General features: G+C 32.4%; 1 protein-coding gene across 6 annotated transcripts in view; it reads left to right on the plus strand.

Annotated features, from left to right (window-relative positions):
- The window catches only part of LOC134231367 (WD repeat-containing protein 97-like), a 62,513-nt gene that overhangs the window by 9,173 nt on the left and 28,208 nt on the right, over positions 1-25,132 (plus strand). For 2 of the 6 annotated variants that reach the window (XM_062713326.1, XM_062713330.1), the window contains exons 8-18: positions 717-845; positions 1,117-1,292; positions 1,721-1,822; positions 6,920-7,128; positions 8,025-8,097; positions 16,770-16,952; positions 18,554-18,601; positions 20,963-21,101; positions 23,751-23,857; positions 24,045-24,192; positions 24,855-25,107. In XM_062713326.1, coding sequence (XP_062569310.1) covers positions 717-845; positions 1,117-1,292; positions 1,721-1,822; positions 6,920-7,128; positions 8,025-8,097; positions 16,770-16,952; positions 18,554-18,601; positions 20,963-21,101; positions 23,751-23,857; positions 24,045-24,192; positions 24,855-25,107 — 1,567 coding nt within the window. Of the gene's footprint in view, positions 1-716; positions 846-1,116; positions 1,293-1,720; positions 1,823-6,919; positions 7,129-8,024; positions 8,098-16,769; positions 16,953-17,375; positions 17,409-18,553; positions 18,602-19,175; positions 19,203-19,974; positions 20,002-20,962; positions 21,102-23,750; positions 23,858-24,044; positions 24,193-24,854; positions 25,108-25,132 lie in introns of all 6 variants that reach the window. The other 4 variants (XM_062713327.1, XM_062713328.1, XM_062713329.1 and 1 more) reach the window with 4 other exon arrangements.

The following is a 25,132-nucleotide window of genomic DNA, read 5'->3' on the forward strand; positions in this document are numbered from 1 at the left end:
ATTTCTGTCAAAATTTAAGGTAAACCAATTGATTTATATAATATTTATACTTAGATCATCTTTCTAGTTTCTACAGTCATAATTCTGCTGTAAACCAATCGTTTCTTCTCATAATTACTTTTTTACCTGTTTACTACTGCCATGATTGAACGGTCAACCAATCTACTTTCTCTGTGGACAGTGTGGTAACTTTTCTCTTGAGAAAAGTACACTTGTCTGGCATCTTATTCTTATTCGATATGTAGACAAAATAGTTCTTGGATAATATGGCTATAGACAACCTACTTCATGGACAATTCTGTTGACAATGTTTTTCAGTGCATGCATTTAATTTCAATGCAACCCAGGGGATGTTTTTGATAAACAATTGACCTTTTTTTGTTTATAATAAGGCTCACAATAACAAATTGAATTCAAAATAAATTCCTTGAGTTTCAGAATTTAAGATCTCTATATCCTTAAGTTGGGTATAAAATTATCCTTTTTCATTACATTTGTTTGACTCCCCCCCCCCCCCCCCCCCCCCCCCCCCAATGATTTGTAACATATGAGTGCTGAAGATGGGGTAGATTAGAAAGTACATGCACTGATAGTGAAGTGAAAAAAAAAATATGAAAATTTGCATAGACTTTAAACAAAGAAGTAGTCAACAAGATATATCTGAATAGCGTAACATAATGCTTATGGGAAATGAAAGTCATTATTTCTTATTACAGAGCTAAGTTAGATGCACCAGCCATTGGAATGTCGACAGAGCTAAATTACTTTGTATTCTTTACTTACTCTTGGAAAACAGTGGACTTATGGAGAATTCAGCACTTGTTCAGCATTCATACTTCAATTGGGTAATATACCATAGCTATACAGTAATAATTAAGTAAAACCTCATTATCTGAAATATAAATGGGTGGTCAGAAAGATCTAGATATCCAAGGAAACAAGATATTGAGAGCTCAAACACATAAAGAAAAACTGGTTTAAACCTATGAACTCACTTCAAAGTGTTCACAGACCTGGAAAAATTATATGTCACAAGAGGTCTTTGTCAAGATTTTATTTTTATCTTACATGAAATTCTTTCATTAATGAAATGAAATGGAGTAAAATTTTACACAGACAAAGAGTGGTAGCCATCAAACAGACAAGTCACCCCCACCACCCGATTCGGTCCCTGGTGGTGAGCAGGGACAGTAGTGTCCGCCTCATCACCCCTCCCAATGGGGAGGTCCTGACCACCCTACTGCTGGACCCAGCCAAGGGCATCGTAGACGCAGCTTATGCAATCAATGAAGGTAAACTATCTTTGAAATTTTTGTTTCTTTGCACATTTACTTCCAAGAAATTGGATGTTCAAGTTGATGAGACCTTTTCTTCTCACTAGATGGAATGTTCAAGAAATAAGATTTTTTATTTCCTTTTTATAAATTAATGATACAGTTATACATTTTAGTAATCTTATTATGACTTTCATGCTGTTTAATAACTACAAATTTTTACTTCAATCCTAGTGTAACTGCAGCGGCAAGTTCATGTATTTAGAAAAAAAAAATGTCTTTTATTGTGACCAAAGCATTTATCATTTTCATGCTCCATCCTTCCATTTCTTAGAATGATTATACAGCTAGCTTTTAGAAATTATTTACCGTTCTGAACAATGGAGATACATGAAGCTCTAAAGCAAAAGTTAATCTTGTTAGAATTTCAATGTTATCTTTTTCAGAGAAATTATTTGTTGTTCTGAACAATGGAGATATCCTGAAATGCTGTACAAAAATCAATCCTGTCAGAATTGAGAAAACCTGGAAAATTCAGAACCCCAGGGGTTTGTATAACTTAATTCAGCTAATTGTTTATGCAAGTTCTGGACAGGAGATAGGAATTTGGACTCGGTGTTAATTTTATATAATATGAAACTTACATATTACAAAATTTTTTTTTTTACTCTACTTTATATTGAGTAATTTAGAATTTATTAATATCTAGTTCTGTTGTAGCTACTTAATATCAACACTACACATGCATGATCAAGTCACATGGATGACAAAACGGCCATTTTTTGTCTACCTGATTTTATGCATTGACCTTCCTTAATAAATGTTTAATACATGTATACCCTTAACTCTCAGGTACATTGAATTTGGTTCAAACCCATTATGACTGAAAGGGGAAAAAATTATGTATTTTGGGGTCTTTTTCCTTTTTGGCTTAAATGCAGTTTTCTTAAAGAACTATTCTAAATTAACTTCAAAATTAGCAAATTCAGAAAAGTGTTAATACATGTATAATATATATGCCAAAAGATTACCCCCGGTAGTTTTAATAAGGCTAGAAGGTGATATTTGAAAGCATTAATTCATGAACATTTTGGAAGTTCATTTTGATGCCAATTAAAGGTAAAAAATAAAAAACAAATTAAAAAAAAAAACACTAGAAAAGAATGTAAATTTCATAAAACTATATAATCAGCTAGAAACCTATATTATGCATTATACCACTAAAATTAAGATTTTGAAAATAAGTTTCTGTTAGATATTTTTGAATGTTGAATCCTATAGAGCACAAACCCCTACTGGATTCTAATCACCTTCACTAATTAATTAGATAGAGCACAATTAGAAAAGATTTTTGTGCAGTTATATAAGTTGATTTCTAACATGTATTTCTCTTTTAATTCTTAATTTTTTTTGTTGTTACATATTTCGTAATTTCAGATTCACCTTTGTCTTTTGCATGCCACAGTTTATATTAATGTATGTTTTCACCTAAACCTACCCAGATTGTATTGAATGCAGCCCATAGTTAGAATTGAAGTCTAAAAAAATTATTTTTCCCATTTAAATACACATTTGAAAAAGGTACCTAAAGCCATCTTTAATTAAAAAAATTGTTTGTTTGCCATATCCCGACTAAGGTAAAAAAAAAATGTTGGAAGGTAGGAAAATTTTTAAATTTTTTTTTCAAAAAAAAAAATGACATACTTGTTGATAAGATAAGAAAATTCTGTGAAAAAAAAAATAATTTTAAAAAAATTCTAGCAGGTTAAAAAAAGTTTTATGTCAAACCATTTTTAACCAGTTGGTCGGGAGAAGACAAAAAAAAATTTTTAAAGGATGGCCTAGAATGCAATATTTTCTGGTTTTTAAATGGGAAAAATGAGTTTTATTTTGTGTTTTGATATATTTATGCCTCAGCACACAGTCACTTGTCTGTGAAGTGCCTAATATAGTCAGAAAACCTTAAGTTAAAAATTAACCATCTGCTTGAATTGTATAATAAGCTAACATCACCCCTTTTTAATAGCAGGTATCCCAACTCCAGCTAATATATGCCTCCACCCTCTGTACAGTAACAATCCAGCATAAACCTCTACTCACTTCTAACCCAAAATGATTTTATTTCTTTTCTTTTATAGCATGTACTTAGTATTTATATTTTTTTAGTCTTTAGAATGAGTTAAAGAAAATTAATCCATCAGCATATAGCAGTTACTATAAATTTATAAATATCACTTGGTCTTTATGAAAACAAATCTAAAATGAGATCTTTTTTAATTCTCAGTTTTTGAGATTGCACTGTATATGATAAAAAAAAAACAAAAAACAAATACTGTTATAGTTTTTTAAAAAAAAAAAAACACCTTAAATTCAGTACATGTAAATATATATGGACACAGAATTAAGGTTTTAAATTCAGGAATGTTTGTTAAGTCAGTTAAATTTCACAAAAAGCAAAATTTGTGTAAAATTGTTTTCTTAAAAACCAAGCTTACAATTTTGAACAGTATTTAAAACAGAGAGCAAAAATTATTAAAACATCAAAGAATGTGGGAGGATATAAGGTTCTGATCTGGTTTTTCATTTGACTTACAAATTCAGTATATGCAGGACTTTTAATTTCAAATTGATAATTATAACACTGATTTTTGTGAAATTCACTTAGTAATACATATTTGTCATGAGAAGGGTACACTGGATTGAATCATTGCAATCAACAAATTTACACATTTTGAATACATTTCATCCACTTTAGGATGCATTATGTAATGTAGAGTGCATGCATTCTTATCTATTGAGGATTTTTACACCTCATAGTTGTATCTTAATTATAAAGAATACATGCCTGTATATAACAATAAATTTATCAATACAAATAGGTGTACATGCAAATCGAGGCTTAAAAAGAATAGAAAGTACCACTGAAGCATCAGTGTCTTCAATCCTTCAAAACTGCTTTTTAGCTCACCTGAGCCGAAGGCTCAAGTGAGCTTTTCTGATCAAAATTTGTCCGTCGTCTGTCGTTGTCGTTGTTGTTGTCGTCGTTGTAAACTTTTCACATTTTCATCTTCTTTTCAAGAACCACTGCAGAGCTGCCAACCCTTACGATTTTGGCGTAAGGTGTACGAAATCAGCGTCTAAAATACGCCTTACGATTTCTCTTTATATTATTCCGATTTCAGTTTTTCTTGTTCAAAGTTTATAATACCGGTATTTTCATAGCTGGCAGCCTATATAGTTTCTACTATTATAATATATTCATAATTCTTACAACGCTCGCTTGTATCATCGTTTCGGTTTTAGAAGGCCGATCACATTCATGTCAATGTTTTAAAGTAAACAAAATGGAAACATGCCTCAGATTGCATGTCCATTTACAAAACATCTTCAGCGGCAGGGGGCCTAGGTGGTCCCTAGACCCCGCCTTACTATTTGTCATTTCAGAATGTTGGCAGCTCTGCCACTGGGCCAATTTCAGCCAAACTTGGCACAAAGTATCCTTGGGTGAAGGGGATTCAAATTTGTTCAAATGAAGGGCCACGCCCTTTTCCAAGGGGAGATAATCATGAATTTGTTAAAAATTAATGGAATTTTTAAAAAATCTTCTTCTCCAGAACCACTGGCCAAAGAAAGATGAAACTCATGTGGAATCATCCTCAGGTAGTGTAGATTCAATTTTGTTCAAATCATGACCCCCGGGGCAAGGGTGGGGCCAGAATGGCCGACCCAAGTTTTACATAGGAATATATAGGAAAAATCTTTAAAAAATCTTCTTCTCCAGTACCACTGGGCCAGGAAAGATGAAATCATGTGGAATCATCCTCAGGTAGTGTAGATTCAAGTTCTTTCAAATCATGACCCCCCGGGGCAAGGGTGGGGCCAAAATGGCCGACCCAAGTTTTACATAGGAATATATAGGAAAAAAATCTCCTCCAGAACCACTGGCCAAAGAAAGATGAAACTCATGTGGAATCATCCTCAGGTAGTGTAGATTCAAGTTTGTTCAAATCATGACCCCCGGGGCAAGGGTGGGGCCAAAATGGCCGACCCAAGTTTTACATAGGAATATATAGGAAAAATCTTTAAAAATCATCTTCTCCAGAACCACTGGGCCAGGAAAGATGAAACTCATGTGGAATCATCCTCAGATAGTGTAGATTCAAGTTTGTTCAAATCATGACCCCAGGGGCAAAGGTGGGGCCAAAATGGCCGACCCAAGTTTTACTTAGGAATATATAGGAAAAATCTTCAAAAATCTTCTTCTCCAGAACCACTGGGCCAGGAAAGATGAAACTCATGTGGAATCATCCTCAGGTAGTGTAGATTCAAGTTTGTTCAAATCATGACCCCTGGGGCTAGGGTGGGTCCAAAATGGCCGACCCAAGTTTTACATAGGGATATATAGGGAAACCTTTTAAAATCTTCTTTTCAAGTACTTCAAAGCTATGATTAGTGATATTTATATGGAATCATCCTCAGGTAGTGTAGATTCTAGTTTGTTCAAATGATGAACGCCAGGAAGGGGGGTGGGTGGAGTAAATTCAAGCCTGATGTGCTCAGGTGAGCGCTGTGGCCCCTGGGCCTCTTGTTAAAAATTTCCTTTGATCATTGCATAAGACAAAAATCATGTTTCCTTTGTAAATAGCATATTCAACAAATTAAGACATATAATACATTAAAAAATACCTATATTTGTATTGAAATAAAAGGAAATATAAGATATACTAATTTCACAAGCTTATAATATTTGTAAACAAGAACATATTGTTAATAACACTTCTTATTTTCAATATCAAATCATTTTAGTGATTTTCTCATTCCAGACAGACAGTTACACAAGTATAAATAGTCTTCAAATTATATAAAAAAAAAAGTAATTTTCAACGGTATAAAATAAGCAATGAGAAAGTAATGTCTTTTCCCTCTTTTTTGCTTATATATTATCCAATAAAAATACTGTGGTGTTAATCTAAATGATTTTAAATTAATTTGTATGAAAATATTTGTCTTCCAATCTTATACGGTACATTTTAAAAATTGATTCTTTTTGATTGGTTGTAAAGCCTCAGTATCTATTGGCAAAGAAAAAGCTAAGGACTTGAATTGTAGGAAAACTTAAGTAAACAGCCAGCACAAGTTATGAAACCTTTATCATCATCTTATGAAATTATTTGTAAATTCTTTAACTAATTGAGATTTTTCTTTGTCTCTCCACATCAATCGACCAGCAGCAACAACATCACCAATGAATATTAAATGAATAAATAAAATTAAATGAAATATCTGCCAAATTAAAGTTAGTTAACCTTTAGGTTCATTTATCTACCAGTCATAGGTCATATAACTTTTAGGCATTTTGTTATATGAAATTTATATACATGTAGAAAATTGAAAAAATTTAAAAACTCTAGGAGATAAACAAATCAACTTGATTAAATGCAACACAAGAAGATATTAAAATACATGTAATACAACAAAGAAATAAGGTTAAAAACTTCACACTACTATGAAGTGGGTTGGTCACATGATCAGGTCTATAGCCTGGTTTTCATGATTGCTCTTTTGCATATTTGGTAAGCAGTCTATATAAACATAGAGCTTCAAACATTATACTGACCTTTGGTTTTCTGATCATGGCTCTTCAGAGGCTTGTAACTATCTTCTGGTGTATGAGTATGTCCCAGACTTCAAGGCTGATGCCTGGGCAGCATTCAAACGAGGGTTAGCAACAAACACGATAGGCGACAATAGTTCCCAGACCAGCCGGGCTAAAACCATTCTGCTGGGTGGAAGGAAGGATGGCCACATCTGTGTGTTTGATTGGGATGATGGAAAAGTTATTTTTAGTATTGATGTAAGTTTTCATATTTAATGATTATAATTCATTTAACACAGATTTTTTTAAAGTTCATAGTGAAATATAATAACGATATGGTTGATGCATGCTCTTTTATTGCACTTTTTGCTTTACAATGCTGTTCATGAGATTGTCAAAACTTCTTTGATACATCTTTCAGATCTATACAAATATCAAGAACAAAATATATTATGTCTCACTGTGTCATTTGATTTGATGTATTTTGCATGCTAGGGGGAGGGTTGTCTAAATATTAATTCTTTTGTACTTGATATGTTCTTGAAATTACTAAAAAGAATTCATATTTTGAAAAGACAATAATTTAATTTCAGAAGTGTTCTTTTAGTTTTGTGAGTGTGTATATGATATGTATAAATAACACAGGCTTGTCACATAGACATTTCATGAAGCCCTCTGACAATTTTTTTGGGCAGTACAGTAAACTTGTGTAATCAGAACACCACTTAGGTTCTTAAGAAATTGGCTTGAATAGGCAGCAGTCCCAATAATAACTGAATTAACTGAAAGTGACTTAATTGGTTTACATTGTATTAGACAAGAATTCAGAATTACAACACCCAGATTAGACAATTTAAGTTTCACTATATATTCCTTTAAATTTGCATTTAACATGATAAAAACTCCAAATCATATTTACTTTTTAAATTTTCCACTGCCATATATTATTATGTTTTCATTTCCATCGATTACCATCTTGTATATAGTCTTGTGACATCAAAACATTGCAGGTTCCCCTTGTATACATGTGCCTGCATGCTTGTACACAATAATGTACATCATTCAAATCAATTCTGTATTTGGTTATAGGCAGAAAACAGCAACAATAAATAATTACAAGTTTTATAGACATGTATATATATATTTTTTTGCAGGCTCATGGAGTGAAAGGGGTTTTAAGCATGAAAGCAAATTCCAAGCAAGATCAACTTATATCTGCTGGCAAAGGTAAAATCTACAGGCTACACTGAGTATATAGTTGTATTTATGGAATCATCTATTTAATTCTTTCAAAATGCCTGGATTTGCACAGTTCTAAATAAAGTACACTGCAATAATATTAGTCTAACTTGAAGTCTAGATCAACAGTACATAAATCTGTTCATCAGTTTTCAGTATTGATATAAGCTAAAGTATAGCTGCTGTTATAAATTAGGAAAAAGAATATGTCATATTATTGAAAACTGCTTTTCTTTCTGTATAGTAAGCTTTCATAAAAAATTGAAAATCATTGGTTTGAAGGATTGAGACATATCACAGAAGAAGTTAAAACAACCCGGCCAGTTTAGATCTAAACTTATCATAAACGTATCATAAACTTATCATAAACATTGTTTTGTTTAAGAAGCAAGATCCATAGTTGGTAAAATATTGACATCTCCAGAACAATAGAAATAATATTTATTGCATTTGTAAGCATTTTGATTGTTGTATAAAGTACATGCTACTTACTTGTATGTATGTCAAAGGAAGTTTGGAAGGCAAAACTGTTAAGTGATTAAGTTGTTTTTCCTAAAGAAGTGCAAGTTATTATTGTGGAATATTTCACAAACAGCTAGGATAAAGATTAATGGAGATGTTACATGTATTGGAGGGGAACATACTTTGTTCTTTTATCTGTGAAAATTCAATTTTGAAGTAAAAAAGGGCATTTCAGATTTTGTAGGCAAATGCAAAAAAAAAAACCCTTCATAAATGTGTTAATAAAGGGAATCCAGTTGTTTATAAAGATCCAGTGACAGTTTATTTTGAAGATGCATACACTCCTCAATAAAGCTTTTTATATATTAAGAAATAGCATACAAATATCAGCATTTATTAAAGTTCCTATTACCGGTAATTAAAGAGATTAAATTTTTAGCTCACCAAATAAGCTTTTCTGATCAAAGTTTTCCATTGTCTATCGTTGTTTTCATTGGTGTTGTTGTCATCGTAAACTTTTCACATTTTCATCTTCTTCTCAAGAACCACTGGGCCAATTTCAATCAAACTAGCCACAAAGTGGGTAAAGTGGATTCAAGTTTGTTCAAAATGATCTAAGGGGAGATAATTATGAATACGTGAAAAATAATGGCATCTTTTAAAAATCTTCTTCTCAAGAACTACTGGGCCAGGAAAGAAAAAAACTTAGGTGAAAGCATCCTCAGGTAATGTAGATTCAGGTTTATTCAAATTATGATCCCCAGGGGTAGGGTGGGGCCATGATGGAGGGTCAAAGTTTAACATAGGAATACATAAGGAAAAATCTTTAAAATTTTTCTTCTAAAGAACCACTGGGCCAGGAAAGATGAAACTCATGTGGAAGCAGCCTCAGGTAGTGTAGATTCGAATTTGTTCAAATCATGACCCCCAGGGGTAGGATGGGGCCACAATTGGGGATCAAAGTTTATCATAGGAATACATGGGGAAAACTTTAAAATTCTACTGAAAAACAGCAAAGCCATGATTGGTCAAAGTTATATCGAAGCATACTCAGGTAGTGTACATGTAGATTCAAATTTGTTCAAATCATGACCACCGGGGGTAGGGTGGGGCCACAGTCGGGTATCAAAGTTTAAGATAGGAATACAGAGGAAAAATCTTTAGGAATCTTCTTCTCAAGAAAATCATAGCTGTGATTCTTCATATTTATATGTAAGCATCCTTGGGTAGTGTAGATTCAAGTTTGTTCAAATCATGACCAACCAGGAGAATAGAGGAGCCATAAAAGTGGATCATAGTTATACCAAGGAATATAGGGCTATATCAATAAAAATTTTTCATCTTATAAACAGCAAAGCCATTATATACGAGGGGTTATCAAAAAGTTCGTGGACTAGCGTCATAAAATTAAAACCGCTTTAGGCACATCAATGAATTTTAGAATATCTAGTTAGCATCATCTTTTCTATCTAAAGAATAAACCATAAATCATAAATTTTATTTTTTAATAAATTAGTAATGTTTTTGTAAGCAATGGTATGTCCAGGCGGCGCAACCTCGAAAACGACGTTTTAACGACCTATGTGTAACTGAGAAAAACTCTTTTTATATGATCATTTGACATCTAAAAATCCCGTTAATTCAGGTATGTGTCGGGACACAATTGTTCCATAAAATATGATATTTTCACTTCATTCTGGAAGTTCTATAAAATTTTATTGTAAATTTTACACGGAATGTCCAAACAAATGAGGCCTTAAAAATGACATCAAAAGGGGGGAGGGGTTTCCGTTTCCAACATTCTATAAAGTTTTGCCCCTGAAAAATCTGGTATAGACCTAAAATATGTTGAAACTGGCTACAGAGAAATAATATGCATCCAGAGTACTTTTCTTTTAATGTCAAAAAAGATTCAGAGAAAAAAAGAATACGCAGTTAATGTCGATTTGCAGTCAAGGTGTGAAAAATCAATCACGTCAAAAAAAGACGTTGATCGTGCGTTGTAGATATTGAACTCCAAAAAGCAAAATATGCCGGCATAATCAAGCGCGGATCTCTCCCAATGTATTTAATCCATTTGGAATATTATATTCATTGAAGGCCACTGTTCATGACATTGTAGAGTCATATAAACAAGGCGGGTTTAAGTCCTTACTCAGCTCCAGGGAATCTCATCAAAAAAGTGTATGAGGTAGAAGAAGCGGACATTGAAAAAAACAATGACGTTATCGGACGTCATGAAAATAAACGACGACAGCGCCGGGTGGTCATATAATGTAGTTTATATTTTGTAATAATTTGGCAAATAATGAACGTATCAGGCTAAAATTTTCAACATTTCTTTATTTTTTGTTGTTTTATTTTCCATATAAATTTTGAAAGCACACACTACATAGTACTTATTTTATAGCATCAGTCCACGAACTTTTTGATAACCCCTCGTATGTATCATATTTATTTAAACATATCCATAGGAAGTATTGATTGAGGTTTGTTCAAATACTGTAGATCACTAAATTTTCGCGACACCTTATTTTCGCGAGATAGTCATTGACTCTTTATTAGCGAGACATAATTTTCACGAATTGTTGTTTTCCTCTATATAATCTTAAGGAATAATTTTAAACGCAAGAATTAAATTTTCGCGAGCTCATTGTCTCGCGTAATTACGCGAAAATTAAGTTCTCGTGAATAAAACGTGATTTACAGTACTCACCTCCCTTTCCTCCCTTGAACCCACTTTTATATTTAAACTTCTCAATACTGAACTGATATTTGCTTTTAGTTTTACCGGTACATAGCTAATTGCTCAGGTGAGCGATGTGGTCCCTGGGCTTCTTGTGTTTAAAAATGACCTGTTGTAACTTTTAGGGATTGGTAAAACAAGCAGAATGGCATACTTATGTTATCTCTGGAACCATAGGGCATTTTAGTTCTGTTTTTACTGAAACCATTATAAAACTATTCTGAACTATTCTAGCTGGAATCACTTTAAGAGCATGTCTACAAGAAAACCATGCAAGAGGTTATGGGAGCAAGGTTCTCTGATCAACTTCATATTTTGTGTGTAAATTTCTTCTTTAATATGAAATATTTTGCCACAAAATTTTTTTTCAGTGTGGTCTCACTTAAGGGGTTAAATCGACACTGTTACTAAAAATAGAATTCTTGGTCCTTATGCAGGGTGAAAACAGGAATTTTATAGGATTTTATATTTAAAAATTCAGCATTTTACCTGATTATGATATAAAATATCCATATATGGTTGAAAGTAACAAGATACACTTGTTTCATAAAATTTTTCATAATCACAAACTGTGCCCTCGTTTAAGTGCAAAAAGGTCACAAATCTGGCATATTTCCAGATTTTTGAAAACTGGTGAAAATATTCACTTATCAAAAACCCATAACTCAGAAAGTGACGCTTAGAATCAACTCAATCTCATACCAATTATTAGACAACATGTCTGTCTACATTATATAAAAAATCTGTCTTTGGACTCTCAAATATTTTGCTGTACTTTTTACTTAAAGTTGAACATTTTTTGTGAATTTTCAAATTTTCTCATCCCTGAACTTCAGCAAGGAGTTATTTTGCTGATTTAAATATTTTCAAAAATTTAAATTTTGCTGTTGAAAAATACCAGTATATTGTACATTTTTGTTTTCAATCAATAATTATTTCTTAGGGGGTTAAATGGGGTTAATTTGGGGGGGGGGGGTGTAGCAGAATTGTATTATTTTACATTTTCTTTGAGCAGGGTGATATTCACATACTGCTTAGTACCTGTTTGTCAATCAGTAGACCAAGTGTGTTCTCTCTTATCTTAAAAAAAAAAACTTGCTTGATAGATAATAAACATAGCTAGTACACTGGTATCTACTAATAAGTAGGTGGCCCCTTTTAATTTGGAGTTCACAAGGTCAAAGGTCAAGGGTTATAATTCTCGATATACCAGTATGTAGATTTTAATCATTCAAAATCGTGAGGACCTATTGTTTGACAGACATGAAATTTAGTACACTGGTTTCTTGAAAAGTAGAGGACCCCTTTAGATTTTGAGGTCACAATGTCAAGGGTCAAACTGAACAAAAAGGAATATCAGAGCCATTTTCTTGACAGACATATTGTCATGGCAACAACCTCAAAATGAATGAACACAAAGATTTAAAAATCAACAAATTAGAACATTAATTATTTTATAATTTTTAATTTCATTGCATATTAAAATTTGAATATTACTCAATAACTAAGTATATTCAACAACAAAAAAATTACAATGCTTGACTGCTTCCTGATATTTTATATTCACTTCCAAAATTAAAATGACCTTGAAATTTTGCATGCTTGAAAAAAAATCTACTTGCTTAAGTATACATCATGGTTCTAAATTAAGGTAAGATTTAAAAGAAAAAAATCACAGTTTCCCCAAATCATATTCTGAATTATTTGCTAAACCTGTATACAGGAAATTAGTCTTTATAATAGTGTTATATTTGGTAAAACTAAAGCACTGTTGACCTTGAACTTTGATCTTTTCTAAGATAACAAACACTTAAAATTTACTCTGAATTTCTGTGTATTCCTGCAAGTGAAACCTGATACATATTAAATATCATTTGGGTTGATCTTGAGGTCTCAAGCTTTCAAAATATATAAGGTGTATCCAAACTATTCTGTTCTGTATGACCCCATTTTCTTCCTATGTATCATCCAATAACTTCTGGAGAAAAATTAACAAGCACTGAAATTTCCACTTCTGGTTTAAAGAACAACTGGACTGTCTCCAAATACACGAAAGTAGTACTCAAAGCAGGTACCTGTGAAAAAACACAGTTTTAATTAAATTGAAATAAACCAAACTAGACATATTCTAAGATTTTTAAAATAAATGTCATGTTTATGATAATGCTACATTTAAATTTATCAATTGAAGAAAATGTCATCAAATGACTTGGGTAAGATTCTTCACAAATTCTTCTGGCTATCTTTGAAGAAAACAAGAGCTTCATATATCCTTGAAGTAAAGTAACAGAGTAGGGAAAAATGCATGTGGCAAATCGACAGACAGACAAGGCAATTCCTATCCATGTACTATAGTATACAGTTATGAAATGGGTATGAGGGAAATAGCAAATTTATGATTCCCCAAGGGAGGGACCTATTTCCCGGAGGAAATAGTTTTCTGCTATATAGGGGAACTATAAATTTGCTATTTCCCGAGTTCCCATTCCATAAGTTTTTTATTATGCCGAAACAATGATAGGCGATTTAAATTTTTTTAACCAGATATTCCGAAATTTTAAAAAAAACTGTAGAGGCATAATTACAAATGTATGGGGTTTAACACATTGTATGATAAGTGAAGCATTGTGTGATTATAAACAATTGAATTATTTTTAAAAAAAAGTATTGTCACTGACATTTCGAAAAATTATCATTGTCTTCATTTTGGTAGAATTCAAGTATGATTTTGACATCGCACGTCGAAATGTTTTGACGTCATAGCTACATTGCTAATAACATGACGTCACAGACTCGAGATTCCTTGAACACTTTGATTGGTTAAAATTACTAATAAATATGAGGGAGTAGTCCAAGGGAGCAACTCTGATTTTCCAGGGAGTAGTCTTCAGATGAGGGCAATAGTCACATATCGGGGAAATAGAGTTTTGTGGTATTAATTTATACAGAGTAATTACAGTAGAGGTATAATAATATAACATATCTTTACCATTTCCTCAGCAGTGATAAGAAATTGGTAATGCTAATGCTGCATCTGCATTGTCTTTCCTCTTCTTATTTCTGGATTCTGCTCACAAAACTACATTGGAAACCCTATGTTGTAATTCTTTATAGCTCCACAGCTGAAAATCCCATTGTAAAGCCCAGCCCTAACCAGGGAAATGAATTTGAATAATCTGAAATTGCACGAGAAATATAAGAATGAAAGGAAATATTCTTTACAAAGTATAATTTCCCAGACTTATATTTATAATATTAGTTATGTTTTAAACACAAACCTGTCAAGGAACACATGGTGACCTTTAATTTGAAAAGTACAAGTATTTGACAACTCTTTTTCCTTTAATCATATATGAAAAGCCGAAAATCATAACTGTAGCCCGATCTTCATAACATTTCATAAATATCTGAAAAAAATATTTTGTTTAATGAGATTCTTTATAATCATGCAGCCCACATATGAGGCAATAATGGTGATTCTTAATGTACCCCATTAGTAAACAGTCTTTGAAAACCCTGGACCTATTCAACTTTTCATTCCCTCTTCGTCACCCCACAAAGGCTACTTATGCTATTTATAATTCGATCTGCAGATGTGAATATTTTGCAATATTGTTGAATTTATACAGATATTTTTATTGCTACATGCACAAGTAGTGTCAAGTACCAACCTTGAACTTTCTCTTGACAGGTTTGCTAGGTATATATTCAGGTCCAGTACAATCACTAGATTCAGCTAAGTAGGTATTTTTTATAGAAATAAATTATTTTGGTAGCTAAATAAAGCTACTTCAGGTAGGTAAATAAAGCTAACTAAGTAGGTAAATCAAGCTACGTATATAGCTATATCTAGTGATTGTACCAGACCTGATAGTGTCTTGTAAAAAATCTTCTCTTGTCCATAATCAAGTCCCCATCAAAATTGTTTATTTATTTATTTTTTACATATATAAGGTACATAGTATTATAAACCAAGATCCACCTGCCTGTTCTTTTTTTCAAATTCAAACATTGTTGATTCGGTATCATCATCACTACATCTGTCTTGCTACCAAATGAATGTTTGCTGTCAGAATCATATTCATCAAAATCAGAGCCATAATCTGAAGACTCGTTGACAATTCACGCACTTGAATCTTTTTCTGGGGACGTACAAAACGGTAACAAAACGTCTCAGGATGCCATAATGTTTACACGTGGTTACGGAACCGTACTTCGATCCCGATGGTTTTCATAATTATTTATGCATTTAATACATAGGGCCACTAGTATATACGTAACAAATTACATTCACAGGAGGGACAATTTTCTTCAAATCACACATAATTTATGCCTAAAACGATTAGATGACAGACATCTGTTTATAAACTTCGTAAACATTATCATAATCTACCTTCTCTACAGAAGAGCGCAACAGGGGAGATAATTCTAACAAAATCTAAATAAATAGTAAAATACGTTTTTTTTTCACAGGAAAAGCAGGAAAAAAATTATTTATAGCTTTTATAAAATTAAAAATAATTTTTATTGTTTATATTTGTAAATATTTTACACAAAATTCATTAAAATTACTGTTAAATGTAAAACTTATAAAATCATGAATTTTTCCATCAATTGAATTTGAGGTAATTTCATTACGATATAACTTTTCTGTCCTTGAGAGTCCAAAGGTGGATTTTACATATTGTTTGGATAATATCCTAGAGATTCTTAAATGCACAAAATTCTGAAAAAAGAAGCGTCACTTTCTAAGAAATGTATCCCTGAATATTAACAAAAAATGAACCATTATCATTTCTTGGCACCATGCCAATATTTGTGCCCTCGGGACAGCCTTCTATATAGGGGTTTTACAAAAAAAATGATTCCAACTTAATTTTACGACTTAGTTCTATGAGAAAACATAGCCCTTTTATTTATATATTGTTTTTTTCTTTTTTACTTTTAAATATTGAAATTGTCATTTTTACACCAACTTTTTTGCATTTTCCCTTGAATATTGACCAAAATGAATTATTGGCTGTTACTAAAAATAGAAACAACCGATGCAAAAATAAACAACATATTTCTGACTCTCAATGGGTGTCCTTTAAGTTAATAATAAAAATTAGTTTGTTCTTGAGAGTGCCTATCAGAGCATTTTTCTATATATCTGCATGGTTTTCTCGTAGACAGGCTCTTAATTCTATTCTCACTAGAATCATTTTAGTCTGATTTTTACACAGAAATTGTACATAAGTAACATTTTTTAAATCTTATCTCATGAACATATCTTTCAGTGTCATTTATTGTAACAAACCACCCAAAAGCAGATGCAGGTCTCCTCAATTTAGCAAGCTTTTAAAAAAAGATTTGGCCAAAATAAAATCAGAAGTTTTTACATGGGAACACTAAGAAGGGTATGAAAAAATTCTTTTCCATGTAATCAACAAATGTTTTTTTCCCCATACAGATAACATTATAAAGGTGTGGCGTCTGTACCCTTTTGCTGAGGAGGCCTTGGCTCCCTTGATGTCATTTTATTGTGCTCACACCCCTGTTCACATGACCATGTTGAAGACAAATCTATGTGTAGCATTCCAGGATCATGCTACGGCTACTTATAACATTGTTATTTACAATCTCAAGGACAGAAGTAAGTATTTTGTTTTTATTGGTAAGGTACATGTTATATTGGCTTATGATTAGCAAAAAGTTAGTTGTGATGTTGTGATATATCTAGATCAAGGACATTTGATTGACCTTAAGTACTTGTAGTACTGTGATTATATTATTGATGATAATTTATAAACATCTTGTTTATTAATTTAGTGAAAAATTAATTTTAGGAAATCTAGAATGTTTGTTAATTAGGAATAAGTGCTACATGTACCATGGTGAAATGTTTTCCCCAATCCACAGTGGATGTATGTTCTTAAAAGTCTTTTTTCCAGAAGCTTCAAAAAAGAGCAAGGGAGATAATTAGAAACCAGTCTATGGTGTAATATTGGCATATTTATAAAATGAATTATGATACACATGTTTGAGCTATGTTTTCAGTTCCCACTTTCTATGGTAGGTTCAAAGTGGGGAGATCTTGTACCAGCTCTTGGTAATCTGAGTTCATATTTATTTTATAATCTCCTTTTTAAACAGACATCAAGGTCATTTATGCCATTTGAAAAGCATAATGGTTCATTTTTTTCATTAATTCTTATCAGTAAATTTTTTTTGGAGGGGGGAGGCAAATGAAAATCATGACAAATTAAAGGACATATTTTCAGAGCAATATTATATATAATGAGTTCTCTTAAAGGAATCTGGAACATTGAAAATATTTATTATTCCACTGCAAACTTTAACAACAACCCCCTCCCCCCAAATTCAAAACTGCCTGGCAATACAACATTCATATAAAACTGACAATTTTGTGTGTAGTATCATTGACTGTGATGTCTGTTTTGGGTCATCTAAAGGTTCACAATTGGAGGTCCTTTTTACAAAATCTATTATCTTTATATACTGTTTTGTTGCCAAGTTTGTTGCTTTGAAAACCAGGTTTTCCTTTTTAGCATTGCAAATAAAGAACACTTCAGAAATGTTTATTTTTCTAAAAGTATGAACTTAGACATACTTTATTATTATTTTTTTTTTTTTTTACTTTTTTACGGGATTAATTTATGAAATGTACTCATCACAAATTTTATGCAGACTAAAGAATAGCAATCCAGAAATCCCCATAGAAATTGGGATCCTTCTGGAAAGAAAATTATATAATCAGTGGATAGAAAATGGGAAAACCCAGTTTTCAAAGATGTAAATTATGAACAATTTTATTATCCAATATTATGGTATGAGGAAGTTTTTTTGTTGGGTTCAAAATATGAGGCAACTTAAGCCCTAATTATCAGTAAATCTAGAACAACTAATTGTCTAGCCGTGTAGGTTTCCTAGACCTAGAGTGTCACGCAAAAAAATTGTGCTATTTTAATACACATGTATATTTAAACCAATCTGAATGAATGTCATGACAAGTTGTTAATTCAATTAACTTTACATTTGTGCTGATATAATCATTTTGATCCCCAACTGTTCATTAAATAATGTGAAGCATAATCAAATACATGTGAGAACAAAGGCCATTTAATAATTAATTAAAATAATAATCATGCATGGTTTATGTGAGAAATTTGGGTCTGGAGTTTCCAAGAATACCTAAATGCACCTTTTCATGACTTTTTACACCAATGCTTTTAGTGTTTGGGGGAGAAATGGACAGCAAAAAAAGTTTAGAAATTCATTCCAGTAAGTGGAGAGGTTGAATTAACAATCACTTTAAATGATGCACACAGTTCACTCCCTTTGATCCAGCACGTCAGGGTTCATATGTTCTGTTCCTAAAACTTTATGTTCTGTTCATAAAATTTAAGGTAGAAGATCAAAAGGAAAAGAAAGACATTTTCAATGAAATAATATTTAATGTCATTCTTCCTAAAGAATTCAACAGAAACTTGAGAAAGATGTGACATTTGATAAACTTTAAATTGAATATGTTTGCTTTGGACATACAATAATATATTTATGAACAGAAAAGTAACATAAGTTAACTTTGCTGCAAATGAATCAAAGAACTTCTTTTATTCATGAATTTCTAATAGGTAATTATCTCAATTATAACTTCAACTTTGTCACAGTTTTGTTTTTCTTTGAACAATCACTCCCATATGTTTAATTGTATGCTAGCTCTTTTATCACCATTATACAAATATTTTTGCCTCCTAATGTAACAATATAAGAGAGATGATGGGATTTGTATAACAATGACCAGGTTTAACCCACCCATAGAATTAACTGTCTGTACCCCTTTAACTATTTACAGTTTTTAGCATGCCTAAAGGAGAAACAGGTGATTGAAAGCACTATATATGTCATTTTATACCACAGATACTCTATATACAGTCTTGATATCATTAGATACTTTTTTTTAGTTGGAGCAGTTTTCTAAAACATCCTTTAATTACTTTTATTAAACATTAATCACTGGGAAGGTTTTTATTGGTTCTCAGACTTACAGAAACTATTTTATCTCTCAATTCATAGGTTCCATTAGCTTCATATTTTCTTTTTAATAATCATGGAGTTGGCAAATTTTAATTAGCAAGTTCTTTCATTTTATTTCAAATGTTCTCTAACTTTGATTTGATTAAGAATTGGAGTGTTTTTGGAATTTTTTTTTTCTATTTTTAAATTTATTATTCAGATTTAGATTTCTGTTGGTAATAATTAACATACCAGTTTTGTTCCGGCAAGTTGTTTAAAATCTACTAGGTACCAGTTAAGATACATCAGACATTATATATATTTAAGGTGCATGAATCAATTTCAGTAGCATATATTAAAAACATCGAGATTGTATAAGAATTGGTAGTCAGCATGTGTATACTTATATATTGTCATTATAAACCAGCATGTACATAATATTACTAGTAAATACATGTATATATAAATACTTCAGAAATATATTCATGTACATGACTGTATCTCTTCAAGCACACAAAAATAATAAAAGTTGGCAGGATATATTAATTGTTTAGAGATGTGTATAATACCAAATCATTCTAATTGATTTACCTACTGTGCTGTTTACATTTTATTAAAATTTGAATAATTGTCTGTAGAAGAGTTACAGGAAGATGATCAGGATTGTGAGTTGTCTCCCTTGATAAGAACATTTAAAATTAGCAAATAACACTAAAATCCAGCAATGGCAATTCATTGGAGGATATGGTTTTAATGCTTTATAATCTTAGTCTATTTTTAAGCCTGCAATGATAAGAGTTGTTGAATATAATATCATAATCTGTTTTTGAAAAATAACAAAATAAAATATGTATGCAGTGATGATAGATTTATGAAACTTGGGGGGGGGGTTAATTCAGCTGGATTATAATGTAATAATTATAATAAACATAAATTGTTTGTATAATGTTTGTGAACTACTAGTATATTCATGTCTAAAAGATGTTTAATCACTGCTTATAATGCATGAAAACTGCTTAAGAAATCCTACATGTATTACCAAAATCATGTAAAATTCAAAACCATTTTACTATTCAATTTGAATTAGTTTTTCAATTTTGATTATTTTTTTTCTTTGTCCAAAATAAAAAAAAATATTCACAATAAAGTAATGTTTCTATAAGAAAATATGAAATAAGGAGATTACCAAAAATGATGATTCTAGATAGATTTTTAAACACACCAGGAAAGGTGTAGGTTCATTTACATGGTGGAGTGAAGATATTACTTAATAATCTCTACCTGATACTTAATTATTATAATTCTCTGTTGTGCCCTGGTTTCAAGTTACTAATCAACCTAACATTAATCAGCGTTTTTTTTTCTTTTTTCAGAAATATTGTAAATAAATGACTCAGTCACTCTCTCATAAATTTTTTCCAATAGAACCATTCATTTTTTTATTATCAAAATATTAAAGTAAAAAATTGATTTCATGTGTTTTAATCAAACAATACATGTATGCTATTTTTATAGAAATGTTATGAATATTTTATGAATTGGAATTTTGTCTTTTTTGAAATGATGATAATGTCAAGGATAATATATTAGCTAGATTTTCTGACATACTTAGTATTATTTATTCAGACCGCTATGACCACCAGCCGGATGATGACCACACCGACACCATCACGGGACTGACCAGCTGTCAGAGGATGAAGCTGTACGCCTCCTCCAGTCTGGACGGAACAATAAGGATTTGGGACGAGACCAATAATCTGATCAGGTAGATAAAATTAATACACAGACACACATAACAAATATCAACTAAGAACTGTCAAAATAGTAGTAAAAAGGTCTCCAAAACCAAGTGGGACGAACAGACAGCCTCAGGCTGATGGACAGGCAAGATGAACAGAGAGGAATTCTATAGTCCCCTTCAGTTTTTACAGAGTTGAGGAAAGTTGACCTACTTCAGTTGATGTCATGGGGTGTAAAAGCTGCAACTGCTCCTTGCCAATAGACCTTGTTCAGAGTTTAAAGTAAACCCTCTCGCTTTTGCCTGCTTCCATACATCTTCTCCAAGTTTTGATCAATATTACTGTGCAGTCTTAGTCTTCCAACCCTCCTTTTTTAGGTCGCCTGATTAAACTCAGGTGACCTATTGCTCTCCGTTTTCATCCGTTGTCGTCCGTCGTGAGTTAACTGAACATTTGAACATTTTCAGCTTCTTCTCTGCAACCGCTGAACCAATTTCAACCAATTTTGGCATATAGCATCTATGGGTGAAGGGGAACAAAAAATTTGGATTTTATTGTCCCTGCCCCCCTGGGGCCTGGGGATGGGGCTAAAACCACTAATATTAGTGCAATCTTTAAAAATCTTCTTCTTTACTCCTGGACATCAAGCAGTCAAACTGTTGGTATTTTTGTAATCAGCATTGAGTCCTCTACCAAAATTGTGAAATTATTGGCCCCAGGGTCAGAGGTTGTAGTGCTAGGGCGGGGCTATATATATAATATAGTGAAAATGGATAAATTCTTTGAAATTCTTCTTCTCTGCTCCTGGGCATTAAATAACCTAGTCAAGTGCATAGTTAAGTTGAATATGACTGCCTCTTCCAAAATTGTGAATCTCATGACGCCAGGGTCAGGGGTTCTAGTGCTAGGATGGGGCTATATAGATTACATAGTGAAAATTCATAAATTCTTTGAAATTCTTCTTTTCTGCACCTGGGTATTAAACCAATGAACTATGTACATAGTTATGAGGAGGAGGGAATCCTCTTTGAGAGTTTAGGGCCCATGGGACAGGTCTTCTTGTGTTAGGGCAGGGCTCTAATGTTTATACAGTCAATTCTCGAATTATCGCCATTCGATTCATCGCCATTTTCGCAATACCGCCATGGTTTCCCAGGAACGTTTTTCCTGCTATATAAAATTCTCTTTATAACGCCAAATTCGCATACCGCCATCCGCCACCCTGTTTTCACAACAAACGTCCATTTTTAAGTGTCAATTATCTCGATATACCGCCACAGGTGCATGTGGTCAGTGAAGTGCGGCTAATTGGTTGACGCTATCCCTGTTGTAAAGCATGCAAAGCCAGGCAAGGTACATGCAATTAAATAATTAAATAAGAATTAAATAAACAATGATTTTAACATGAACTGTTATGATTTTGTTTTCTGTTAAATAAAAATCATTTAATGACGGCTTTGCCACGAAAGCGGTCGTTGTTTACGAACACAGATAACGATTTTATTTTGATGATCTCTGCTTTATAAAATGCAAAATTTGCTTAAAAAATAATTATACGGTATAAATTGTGAACATTTTATTAACAATCATTATGATGCCTTAAAAAATGAATTTATTCAAGAATTCATTTTACGTATTATCGGCAATATATCACGACGATCGACCCAGCATTTTTTTCAATATCATTCGTGCAGATTTACATGCATCCACTTGTCTTGACTTTATTTCATAACTGCACATTTTGTTTTAGCGAAATTGTACATTAAAAATTACTTGAAGTATTTTAAAATTTAGATTTAGAAATATGTGTTTATATGTACATGTAATAATGAGAATAGAAACGCTAAATGGTATTTCTAAGAACGGTAACTCTACTTCTGGTTTCTTAAACGATGGGAAATTCAATTCATCGCCAAATTCGTTATACCGCCATGATTTCTAAATTACAGAAGGTGGCGGTTTATCGAGAATTAACTGTATAATGAAAATGCATGAATTCTTTGAAAATCTTAACCTTTGCTCCTGGGTATTATGCCAATGATCTAAGTACATATTTATGAAGAAGAAAGCTGCCTCTTCCAAAATGGTTAATTTCCAGGCCCCTGGGTCAGAGGTACATGGAGGAGGGGGGGGGGAGTACATAGTCTGAAAATAAATTAATTCTTTGATATCAATCAACAATTTATGATGAAATAAAATTCATGATGAAATTTCCAACATTTTGAAATATGTGGCCCCAGGGTCAGTGGTTCCTGTGGGATGGGGTGCACAACTGGTTACAAAGTGGAAATGCATTTTCTCTTTGTTACACTGATCTACCTCTGGGTATTAATTAAGTAACCAAAGTAAGCATACTAAGTGTATACTAAGTGTATACTTATGATAAGAAATGGTGCCTCTTTCAAAATTGTGAATTTCCTCTGGTTTAAAACACGAATCAAATTCTATTGTTGGAAATTTGTTACAGGATACTCAGGTGACCTATAAGGCCCGTGGGCCTCTTGTTTTCTGCAGGTTCCATTTCAGAGTCTGCTTTCTGAAATTCTCTGCTGAAATAATATCTCACTGTGTGGCCAGATATAAGGAAACAAATAAATCTAGTTCAGAGAAATTTCTTCTATTTGAATTGTAAAATAAAAAAAAGGACATAAAACAATGGAATGTTTTCTTTACAGACTGCTGAAGTTGAAGACCATGCCCTATAGTGTGGGATTCTGTAGTGAGAGGGGGGATCTGCTGGTCGGGATCAGTCATCACCTCTACAAAATCCCATATACTGCATGTGAGTCCATAATTAAATTATCAGTTGAAATCTATTAAGAAGTTATGAATTTCTGGCATGACAGAAGTTTGTTAAAGTGACTGATGTGAAGTACAAATACTAAAAGTATCTTATTTCCATGCGGTGTATTTTACTTAATTATTTTATCTTTTTAACAAATTGACATCCAGATACCTTAATTGTTTAGATTTGCCCAAGTCCTACATATTTAAGATGGTGTCTATGAGATTTGCTGACCCTAAGCCTGAGGCACCGTTCCCTCTGGATGAGGATCAGGTCAACAAACTCTCAAAGAGGGAATACACTCGCCTGAAAAAGTCACACTCCTCCTTCAAGTAAGTGATTTAAGTTGTAATTTTTCCTTGGACAAACTTAAATGTAATCCCTAAGTTGCAGGAGCATTGCATTTCAGCCTTCCCCAAGTCTTCTGAAGGAATTTGTATGTACACAATAAGGCTCACAATTTGAGTAATGCTATGAAATAAGAAATGAGGTCTCTTGCAAAATGCAAGAAGATTTAAGGAAAACTAACAAATAAATGTTAGGGGGAAAATGAAACTTACTGGGTAATAATCATTGTTCATGGGGGACTGAAGTGTGATTTCATGGGTCACCCTTATCCACAAATAGATGTGTTTAATAGCCATGATAACTTTTTTCAAAAGTTCCCCACTGAATTTTCTGTATATACCAAGGAAATTATCCCATGAACCAATCTAATTTTGACTGCTCACAAACTTACCCCATTAAAAAACAACATAATTCCACAGAAGATGAAAAAATTAAGTGTCTTATACTGTATAAACACAAATTTGTCATCTAAATAGGTTTCGTGGACATAAAATTTTGTTGTTCCAAATTAAACCAATGCAAAATAAAGTCATATAAAAATCAAGAAAAATTTAATCCCCCATGAATATTTCTGCTTCTACAGTATGTTAACTTGTTCAATATTCTCTAAATACCTTAACATTTTACATTGTTTTTTATCTACAAGGTATAACCAGTTTGAGGACATTCTGACTAAGGAGGAGGAGGAAGAAGTGAAGAGGGAGCAGAGGATTAAGGAGGAGGCCTTCTCCAAACTGAGGGCGAGGGAGGAGGAGCTAGAGAGGATCAAGGACAGCCTGATCAAGGCAGAGAGGACCAAGGCCATGGAGAAGAAGAGGAAGGAGAAGAAGGACGTCCACATCAGCAGCGAGGCCTTCATCAATTACTTCAAGATGTACTACAGCAAAGACAGGCCACAGGTGGGAGGGGTTTAATGTTGTTATT

Source organism: Saccostrea cucullata, unplaced genomic scaffold, assembly GCF_032062105.1.
Source record: "Saccostrea cucullata isolate Sc308-1 unplaced genomic scaffold, CSIRO_AGI_Scuc_v1 ctg104, whole genome shotgun sequence".
NCBI lineage: Eukaryota > Metazoa > Mollusca > Bivalvia > Ostreida > Ostreidae > Saccostrea > Saccostrea cuccullata.